Consider the following 10,793-nt stretch of genomic DNA (forward strand, 5'->3'; position numbering starts at 1 on the left):
GCAGGCTGGGGAATTCTGGGAGTTGAAGTCCACCAGTCTTACATTTATACCATTCACCCAACAGGCTTAATTTGTTGTGTGAACCCAGCGATGCAAGACAGGGCCAGAGCATCCCATCCACATGCCTACACATGGAGCTAAACCCTCCATGTGTAGGCATGTGCTGCAATCCTGGAGTGTGTGTGTAGTGATGTTGCTTTCTTCCTCTTCAAGATGGCCCTGCAGATGTGGGGTTTATTGGCCTCCTGCTTGTCTGGTTCATCAACCCACCCAATCTGGGTTTGACTCAGTATGGTGGATTTTCCCCAAGGAAATAGGCATCACTTTGCTTGCTTTTCATTCAGCATGTTTATTTATTTACTTTATAGCCTGAATGTTTATTTATATTAAATAAAAATGAATCAAATTTATATGCTGCCCATCTCACAGATGAGGTGACTTTATTTGTGGGAACCTAGTCAGTTGTGGTTTATTTGGATAATTAAGGATAAAGTGGATTATATTAGCACCAGATGTAGCTAATCCAATCTGTGTAGGTGATTGCCCCGTTATTTCTCAGCAGTTGGCCTTCCATTGAGTTGAATTCAGCTGATTGAGGATTCTGGAAATAGTCCAATCTTGAGTTTAAGGGACGTACTTGATCTGACCCAGATCTGTTGGATCCCTGTATTCCGAGTGTTGTAAAGTTGCCATAGTTGCCCACCCCTGCTCTAGTGGATCAAACCAATTTCCTCTTCCTAAAGAGGATGTACTGGCTTGAGTGACCCACTTTGCTAAACTACTATTTGAATTGGAGCTGAGGACGGCAGCCTCGTCCTAGCCTTAATCTCTCCTTGCCCCTATTCTCCTTTGAAAAATACTCCTGAATACAGCAGTGTAAGTTCCCACCTTGTGGTCTGGGCCACTCTTCCTCTTTTGCAACTAAAAATGCAAACCTTTGGCGTTGCTCTTTGCTCCACCCCAGCACCAGCAATTACTTCCTCCCGATCTGTCTTTCCTTTGCATCTGTCTCTGTCTTTCCTTTGCATTTGTCGGATGCAAGAGCTGAGCTGAAGAGCAACACATCCTGCCCAGGGGAAAAAGCACTGAACCCAGAGCTACGAGATTTCAGCAGACGAGGAGATACGACTGGAGAGCAGCAGGGCAGAATGGTTAGCTTAAACAATTCCTAATTCTGGGTGGGGCCCTTGCTTCAAATATTGGGTTAGCTGGCTTGGAAAAGTGACCTTTTTATTTTGTTTTATTTTACTGGTTACTTTGCCATTCAGTCAGTCAGTCTTTCAGATGCAAAAGTCCATCTGGGGGAGGTTTTGAAGGAACCGTTCCTTTGCTATCTCTCAAAATGAAGCTTCAAGAGAAACAGTTATGGCCCCAGTTGAGGCTCGTGCGGATGGTTGGTGAAAACGCACTTCCTCTCCTGCCGTATGCTGGATTGAAAGCTCATCTTTTCAAAACAAGGGTGTTTCGGAATGCTTGGGAATAACTGAGTTTAGTTATCTCAAAGTGGCGGATTGCCTTGTGGAGATTTAAGCCTGTTTGGTCCTGAAATGAAGAGTCAGAATTGTTTTTTCTCAGGTTTTCAAGAAGCGGCTAGAGAAATTTCATTTAAGCATAAAACATCCTAGAAACCAGGTTGACAGATGAGATTAACTTGACCCCTGATAACCTTGTGTTTTTTGGTAGGTTCAACAATACACACAGGCAACATGGTTTCCACTGCCAAAGATCTAACAGTCCAACATTACAATGGTGAAATGGTCGAGGAGATAAGAGAGAAACTGTAACAGTAGGCATTTGTTGGTCTCTGTAATCAAGATTTGATTGATTGATTATAGGCAAATATTGCATGGACCAAACATGTTCAGAATGAGGATGCAGGAATCAAATTCCATGTAAAAATATATGTTTTGTGGAGGATTAGAGTTAACTTCGTTGTTTAAAAAAATGAGGAACTGCAAAAGCAGAAAGACATTAGAAAAATATCGCCTGGTTGCGAACAATCCCCCTGTCTTGTGCAACCAGCTCCCCCATCCGTCCCTAACCCATGTAGCCACCTGGAAATTGGAATTTTTAGTATCAATTTCAATTAAAGTTTATAGTTACTTCTAATCCTTTAGCTGTAGAAAAACACTATGGTTTTAAGAAAACAAGCTTATTTGGCATATATCATCTGTTCCCATTTGGGTGTGGTTTTTTTTTTTTTTTTACTGGATATGAGACTAAAATTTTTGAAAATATAGGCAGCCCTTTGCAGTAATCAAAGAGAAAAGGAGATCCTTGTTGCCTTCAGGAAAAAGAAATAATGCACCTGAGTGGGAGAGAAAATCCACATTGCTTTTTCTTTCTTTCTTTTTTAGTCAGACTCTCTGGTTGTGTGTGATGTAGATCCGGAGCTCATTGAGAAACTAAAGAAATTTCGTTTCCAGAAGGAGACTAACAACACAGCTTTAATTAGTGAGTGGACCACCTATGTGTTGCAAGTTCATTTTCTGTCCCATGTTTTCTCTTATTGAATGTTCAAGCGTTGAGACTTAGCACTATTATTAGGGCAAAATAGTGTGCCTGATCCATATTTCACACAAATTTAGTGCTAAGCAGCACTCATAACCTAATGCATTTCAAGAATTTGTGCTTCCTCAGTGATTATGCATGTGTGTGCTCTATGTTTGCGTATATGTTTATGCTTTTAATGAATTCATTGTACACCATTGTGATTGTGTTTTTTTAACCCAAGAGGACAGCAGCCTTCTACTTTGAAACGTATCAGCACTTTGCGGACCTTATATTAAAGTGGCTTTGATGTTCATTGAAACTCTGCTGACAGCTGTAAAGGCAACCTTTAACATCAGTGAATTTGTCATCACTTTGAATAAAGTGAAGGAGATACGAAAACAGCTTGTGGCTGTTAATCCTGCTTCCTGTAGATTTCTTCAGCTCTATTAAAAAGTCAGGGCTTCCAGATTAGTGCTCTGTGCCCACTCTGGTCTAGCAGCCATGCTGGAGGGTTTGGGAAGGGATGCAACTGAGGCTGCAAGTTTTCTAGGAACTGATGGAGGTGAAAAACATGTTAATTGGTTTCTCCCGTCTCTGTCAACAGTGAAAGTTGACAAAAATAGACAACTGGTGGTTCTGGAGGAAGAATTTCAGGTAGGCACAACTTTTATTTCATCTTTAAAACTAAAACGAGTACAGTATTCCCATTAAAGAAGCCTACCCACATTTTGAATTTATTTAAATACCTATTTTAATTCCAATCTGTAAATTAAAGCAGCATTTGGAATAGAAGTAGGAATGGAATAGAATAGAATTGGAATATAATTCTTTATTGGCCAAGTGTGATCGGACACATGAGGAATTTGTCTGTGGTGCATTAAGCTCATAGTGTACATATAAACAGGAAGTAATAGGTCATAGAGCATAATCATAGTTACAATCATTAATCAGATAATTTAGTCTTCGAACATATGTTGGTTGAAGGATCAGAGAATTGTGTAGCATGTATTTGCTGCTAAACACATTACAAAGAGCACTTAAACTGCAGAGATGACTCCTATACACATTAAACCAGGGGTGTCCACCCCTGGCAACTTTAAGACTTGTGGACTTCAACTCCCATAATTCTATAGCCAGCTGTGCTGGCTGGGGAATTCTGGGAGTTGAAGTCCACAAGTCTTAAAGTTGCCAGGGGTGGACATCCCTTCATTAAACCAAACCAGAGGATGTAGACAAAATTGCATCTTTTCCTCTTGTCTCAAATCAGTCAAAACTGCAGAATGTTCTCATTTGTATCCAATAATGTGCAAATTTGCAGCATGAGAAGGGCTGCATCTCATGAATAGTTCTCTAGTTGTTTAAGTGTAGTTTCATATGCTAAAATATTTTTTTTGTAAAACTAGAAAGACATAGAAATATGTATCTTATTATAATCAGAGGCGATTATAAAGGAGTTTTGCCTTTGGGGTGTAAAAATGAATGATCTACACTATGGATTAAGATAAATTACGAGCCAGCTCTTTTCCCTGTGCACAATGGAAAGGTAGCAAGACTGTCAAATCCTAAATCATATCCAAGATTGAATGTTTTTTTCACAGAGGGCACTGAAATCAACCTCCTTTTTCATTACTTTTTTATTTGCACTCATTCACGTGTGCATGCAAATACATGTGCAGGAATACACATTCCATTTCCACTCCTCTTGATCTTAAATCAGTCATCCAAAGAGTAAGTTCCAACCTGTTCTGCCACTGCTTGAGTCTGACTTAAGGCAACTTCACATTTCCCCCCAAAAAAGCAATTCTTCCATTACACAGCCCAGCCTCCTGGATGTAAATTTTGCTAGAAATTACTGGGCCGGACAAAAAGCAAATTGAATTTCAAATCAAATTTATTATCTCATGGGAACAATGTGCTGATGGCATTGTTTGCCTTCCTGTTTAATTCAGTATGTTTTACAATCTTCACGCATCATGTCAGCAAGATGTTCATGATTTGATCTCTGGTTCAATGCTTTTTTCGCGAAGCACAAGGAGTCGGTGGGATTCTGCGGAAAGCTTCATTTTATCAGAATGCAGAATCACTTTAACGATCCTGAGGGAATCCTGAGAGCAAAAAGCAGCACTTAATAATATTAGAGGTAGGACGAGGCAGAAAATGGATGCTTCTAAACAGAATTAACCACTTAGATTATTCAGGGGAAAGCAGGGAGTCAAGAACAATTACTTCCATCTTGTGGGATCCAAATATTAATTGATGTTCTGCCTTGAGATCACCCCCTGTGATAGAGGTGGTCCTCGAGTTACAACCACAACTGAGCCCAAAGTCTCTGTTGCTAAGCAAGACAGTTGTTCAGTGAGTTTTGCCCTGTTTTACGGCCTTTCTTGCCACAGTTGTTAAGCGAATCATTGCAGATGTTACGTCAGTAACAGGGTCATTAAGTAAATCCGGCTTCCTCAGAAGGTTGCAAAAGGGGATCACGTGACCCAGGGCACTGCGACCGTCGTAAATATGAGTCAGGTGCCAAGCATCTGAATTTGGGTCATGTGACCATGGGGTACTGCAACGGTCCTAAGCATGAAAAAGTCCTTTTTTTTCAGTGGTCACTAAAGGAGTGGTGATATTCAAGGGCTACTTGTACTTGGGCGCCTGTTCTTAGGTTGTCTGACTCCTGGAAGGTCTCCTGCTGCTCTCTGTTGCTGCCCTCCTCACCCTCCCCTTCCAAGCCCCCCCGAGGCCCACGTGCCCAGAGTTTATGACTGGGCAGAGAAGGGCTGGCGGTGGCACCCTTCCCAGAGGCTTCTTCCCCGACTGCATCAGTTCTGCTGCCTTGGAAAGGATACGAGTAGGGACCAGCTGCCAATCTCTTTAGTCAGAATAGAGCTGGAAGGGACCTTGGAGGTCTTCTAGACCAGCCCCCTGTTCAAGCAGGAGACCCTGTACCATCTCAGACAAGTGACTGTCCGGTCTCTTCTTTAAAATCTCCAGTGATGGAGCACCCACAACTTCTGAAGGCAAGCCGTTCCACTGATTAACTGTTCCAATTAAGAAGTTTCTCCTTAATTCCAGGTTGCTTCTCTCCTTGATTAGTTTCAATCCATTGTTTCTCGTCTTGCCTGCTGGTGCTTTGGAGAATAAGTTGATCCCCTCTTCTTTGTGGCAGCCTCTCAAATGCTGGAACGCTGCTATCATGTCCCCTCTGCGCCTTCTTCTCTCTAGCTTCTTTGAGCTCTTTTTTTCTCTTTCTCCTAAACAACCGTGGCTCTTTTCAGAGCTTAAGCACCTCAAACGCAGCGGAACAAATGCAGAAAGGAACTTTCAAGGCCCTTTTTTCACCACTCCGAGTCAGAGCAGGCAGCCTTCAAAGGCAGGAACTTCCCCATTTGATGCAGGTCGAGTTTGCAGAGCGAGAAGCAGCCTCACCATTGCTGCTTCCTCCTCCTGCGCCCCCACCCTCCTCCGCTCTCGAGAGCTGCAAGCAACCATCAACATTTTATGGCCCATTTTATTCCACTATCTGGAGTGTCAAGAGGCTCTGCTGAGGCTTTAAACTGTGTTGGCATTTTGATGTGAAACTCGGAATGATAACTGTCACCTGCCCAGACTTCCCAGCTCCCTTTAGCAACTAGATGGGGAGGCCCTCCCTGCCGTAAATGCCTCATGGGGGTTTAGTGCAGGGCCGGGGTGGGTGGGTGGGGTGGGCATTGTGCTAGTGTATAATAGAAACATAGAATCATAAGACTGGAAGGGACCTTGGAGGTCTTCTAGTCCAACCCCCTGCTCAAGCAGGAGATCTTATGCCAGGGGTGTCCAATCTTGGCCATTTTAAGACCTGTGGACTTCAACTCCCAGAATTCTTCAGCCAGCACAGCATTTGTCTGAAATGAACGGGGGGGGGGGTTGGACTAGAAGACCTCCAATGTTCCCTTCCAACTCTGTTATTCTGTGACATGAAAACATTGCACGGCTTACATTTTGGACATGCTTTCCCTGCTTCTAACCCCACAAGCCCCCTCCTCTCCCTCTTTTGCAAAGTTGCACTTGTAGGCTTTAGCTGAGAAGTCTCCCCCCCCCCTGTGTTTGCAATCCTCTGAGGTCCTGCCTCTTCCCTCCCCTCTTCTCTCCCGCAGGACATGTCTCCCGAGCAGCTGAGCCATGAGCTACCGGAGCGCCAGCCCCGATATCCTGAATCTGGTTCCCTCTCCTGTGTATTTCGGCCTCTGTCCCCCCCTGGAAACCACTCTGTGTCGTTCCCCTGCTTTCAGGGCAGACCAGAGGAAGCCTCCCCTCACCGAAGGTGTAATTAATTCAGGAAATTTGCTCTCAGGAGGCGGCAGAGCATGAGAGGAATCTGCAGGTTAATTAGCAAAATCTTACCCAGGGTTAATCGCTAGAATGTTTAAAGCAGTGTTTCTCAACCTTGACCATTTTAAGGCATGTGGACTTCAACTCCCAGAATTCCACATCCAGCGGAATTTAAGGATAGTGGATGGGGAAGGCCATTTCAGCAGACAAATAGCTCTGCCCGCCCGTAGTTTCTCAGGAACACCTGGCCGACCATCCAGAAAACTGCGTGAATAACTAAATAGAGACCTTTGTTCTGACCAACAGCCGGATCCTTTTTGCTCAGCATTTTCTTCTTCAGCTAATAGTTTTGGGCTGTATAAATCTGGATGACCACGAGATAACAGCCTTACAGGTCGTTGACTTAACAATCATTTTTTCAGTGACTGTCACTGAATGTCACTGAAAAAAAGCGACTTGTTTTTCACCCTTACGACCTTTGCAGCATCCTCACGGTCACGTGATCGAAATTCGGAGGCTTGGCAACTGGTTCACATTTATGACGGTCGCTGTTCCCCGGGGTCACGTGATCCCCTTTTGCGACCTTCTGACAAGCAAAGTCAATGGGGAAGACGGGTTTCACTTCACCACTGTGTTCCTAATGCAGTGGTTCTCCACCTGTGGGTCGGGACCCCATTTGGGGTCGAACGACCATTTCACGGGGGTCGCCAAACAACGCAGTCCGCCATTCCCCCCCCCCTTTTCCTTAGCTGGGCTCCTCCCTTTTATTCTATTGGCTTCTGAAAGCCAACAGAATAGACTCTCTTGAATAGAGTCTAATTCGATTGGCTTTCAAAAGCCAATAGGAATGGTCCAGGCTGTCTCTGCCCTGCTGAGCCCGCCAAAAGTCCCACTCTGCAAACGGTGCTGCACCAGTTGAGTAGTCCTCGACTTACGACCAGTTGAGTAGTCCTCGACTTACGACCGGCGGCATTAAAAAGGTTGAGAACCACTGTCCTAACGGAACTGCTGCACTGATTCACTTAAGAACGGTGGCCAGAAAGGTTGTAAAATGGAGCAAGATTGACCGAACAGCTGTCTGACTTAGCAACAGAAAATTTGGGTTCAGTTGTGGTCGTAAGTCGAGGCCTTACCTCTGTTGGAGTTTTCTCTGTTTCTGGGCTGCTGCCTACTGCTCACCCAGGAGCCTGCCACCCAGTTTGACCTGTGTTAAGTCACTGCTGGACAGAAGGCAAACAGTGTTACTTGTCCATTGTGTCACAAAACAAATAGCAACATAAACTGGCAAACTGCTCCGCTGTGCCGTAGCCATACATCCCAGCTAACAGAACAGCATTGCCAAAGGCAGCGAGGCTGTCTGGGTAATAGGGAGAGAATTAAAGCGGCTATAAAGAGGCGAATAGTTCAAAGGAGAAATGGATCCTTCCTTCCTTCCTGGGATTTCTGAGCAGCAGGCAGAGAGCAGAGGTCAGGCTGTGAGGGAAGAAAATACGTTCTCAGCCGGGAAGCCAGTCTGGGTATCTGGGGATTATCTTGCCAATGGGGTAAAGGCAAGGTCAGACTGGGGATGGGCTCCCCCACTTAAAAGCAAGCACTCCCCAAAGAGCCCCCCAAAACGAAGGGATGACAATCCACCTGCCAAAGGATGAAGCGGATCTCTGTAGGCTTCTCAGAGTCGCTCTCCTCCTGTCTTGCTCTGAGATTCCCCGTTGTTTCCTTGACTGTCCGTGTGTGTGTCCACATTTGTTGTCTACAGCTACAGATACACGCACGATGATGGGCGGGTCTCTTATCCCCTTTGCTTCATCTTCTCCAGTCCAGCTGGTAAGATTTGGTAACCATCTGAACCGGGGTACTTAAGGTGGGGCTGGTTTGTAGGAGGTGGGCTTGATCCCCTATAACAGGGCTCTCCAACCCTGGCCGCTTTAAGACATGTGGACTTCAACTCCCAGAATTCCCCAGCCAGCCTGTGCTGGCTGGGGAATTCTGGGAGTTGAAGTCCACACGTCTTAAAGCGGCCAGGGTTGGAGATCCTTGCCATATAGGAATAAATGCAAACCTTTGAAGGCTGCAGGATGTGATTCTGAGTGGGCGTCGTTGCAGTTTCTCCTTAGGATCCTAATACCGATAGTCCTCATCTTACAACCATTTGTTTAGCGACCATTTGAAGTTACAATGGCAATGAAAAAAGAGTCTCACAACCTGTCCTTGCGTTTACGGCCCCACCGTCACTGATCAGAATTGGGGCACAGCATGAATTGACAATGGTCGCACCCTCCAGGGGTGATCGCCATTTGTGAATCCCCCCCCCCCCGCCAAAGCTGCCTTCCAACAAGCAAAGTCGATGTAGGAAGCCAGTTCACTTAACAACTTATCAGCCAGGGTCAAAATAATGGTAAAAATTGGCCGTGACTCTCTAAGCAACTGCCTTGCTTAGAGAGGGAAATTCTGACTCCAACTCTGGTCGTAAGTGGGGGACCGCCTGTCCTGTGTGGTTTCCCATTTTGTTCTGTGGAGAGAGCGCCCTGGTCCAGCCCCTGTGTGACTTTGGAAGGGGACGCCGCTCTCCAGCCCAATCAATGCCATCTCCTTGAGTGCCCGTGAATTATGCCACCCGTCGCAAGGCGTTCTGACTCAGATAATGAATGCTAATTGCCAATAAACTATTCTTCCCTCTTCCTTCCACCCAGGGTGCAAGCCGGAGCAGCAAATGATGTACGCTGGAAGCAAAAACAGGCTGGTGCAGGCAGCTGAGCTCACAAAGGTATTTAATCTTGATTTTTTATTTTTTATTTATTTTACTGTTTACCGTTCTGCCAATCCCTTTGACTCTTCTGGCTTTGGGGGCAATTTTTTTTTCCTACGGCTACTGATCCATAGAACATAATTACCAAGGTTTTTTATTCATCTTGCTTTCCTTGCTGCCGCTCGCTATGTATTCTCGGTGAGTATTGGTGTCGGATTTATATTCTCTTGCCTTGGATTTCAATTTTGTAAAATGTCCCATTTATATGTAGCATGGAGCAGAGTCATATGTACTGTGCTGAATTATTAACGACCGTGGCCATTCTCTTCTGACTAGGTCTTTGAGATCCGATCCACCGAAGAGCTGACGGAGCAGTGGCTCAAAGAACGCCTGGCTTTTTTCCGCTGACCCCGGGTCATTCCAAGGAGACCCAAGTTTTCACTTAAGCCCCAGCCTCCACTGGGTTCTGCCCTTCTCTCTCTAGAGATACCGCCACGGGAGGCGCACAGCAGAAGCTGTCTGTCGCTCCATCACCATCTTTGCTCCATCAGCTTTTTGCTGGCAACGAAAATGTCTGCAAATAAAACTGGCTGATTCTACATTTTCTTCTCTGAAACGTGGCCCTGAACCTGTCGCCTTTGGGCCCGGTTGAAGTTTCCAGGAAGCGCCCTTTGGCTTGGCACAAAGGGTCTCTTTCTCTGACCCAGCAAGACCACGCTGGTGGTTCTCCCTTGCAGTGCAGCCGTTCGCCACCCGGGGGCACCGTCTGCCCACTGGAAGGGTCCTGGAAAGGTAGAGTGGACGCCCAGTCCTGTATTGGGGTGACCGGCCTTTCAAAGCCTTTTAACCGTGGGACGGACGAGAGGAATGCCCACACAGGCAGCTTTTCAGAGCTTTCCAGGGTGGCGACACAGGAAGCTGCACGCTTGCTCAGTTCTCTCAGCAAACGGGTCAGATGGCCTTAGAACTAGGCTGAAGGGATTCTCTGGCCGGGAGAGGGCTCTGGCTGTGTTGCACTTGAGCAGAAGAGAATATTTGTAGCTCAGGTGGGAACTGGGGGGTCCTCGGTGCTCTCTGGTCTTCTTTAAGGGAGGGGGTATATAGAGAGGAGGAGGACTGTGGGATCCTTTTTTGCCGCTATTTCATTACTCAGCTAGGTAATATCATCACTGTTCCAGCCCTGAAGATGTTACCTAGTTGGGTAATGAAACGTCTCCAAGAAAACCACCAAGCTCAGGGAGCACCAAGG

The 10,793-nt window shown here is 45.7% G+C and overlaps 1 protein-coding gene across 2 annotated transcripts; it reads left to right on the forward strand.

Annotated features, from left to right (window-relative positions):
- The first annotated feature begins 555 nt into the window (after positions 1–555).
- GMFG (glia maturation factor gamma) lies at positions 556–10,145 on the forward strand. Of its 2 annotated transcripts, none has more exons than XM_039362172.1 (7): positions 556–1,151; positions 2,362–2,454; positions 3,098–3,147; positions 6,624–6,673; positions 8,540–8,622; positions 9,489–9,562; positions 9,881–10,145. In XM_039362172.1, coding segments are annotated over exons 2-7 (330 nt in total). In that variant the 5' UTR covers positions 556–1,151; positions 2,362–2,453; the 3' UTR covers positions 9,953–10,145. The 2 variants fall into 2 exon arrangements, with proteins under 2 accessions (XP_039218106.1, XP_039218105.1); XM_039362171.1 differs by having other exon boundaries at positions 559–1,151; positions 2,358–2,454.
- The last annotated feature ends 648 nt before the right edge of the window (positions 10,146–10,793 follow it).

Source organism: Crotalus tigris, unplaced genomic scaffold (assembly GCF_016545835.1).
Source record: "Crotalus tigris isolate CLP2741 ecotype Arizona unplaced genomic scaffold, ASM1654583v1 scf7180000019364.2947544272:3078424, whole genome shotgun sequence".
In the NCBI taxonomy this organism is placed as follows: Eukaryota; Metazoa; Chordata; class Lepidosauria; order Squamata; family Viperidae; genus Crotalus; species Crotalus tigris.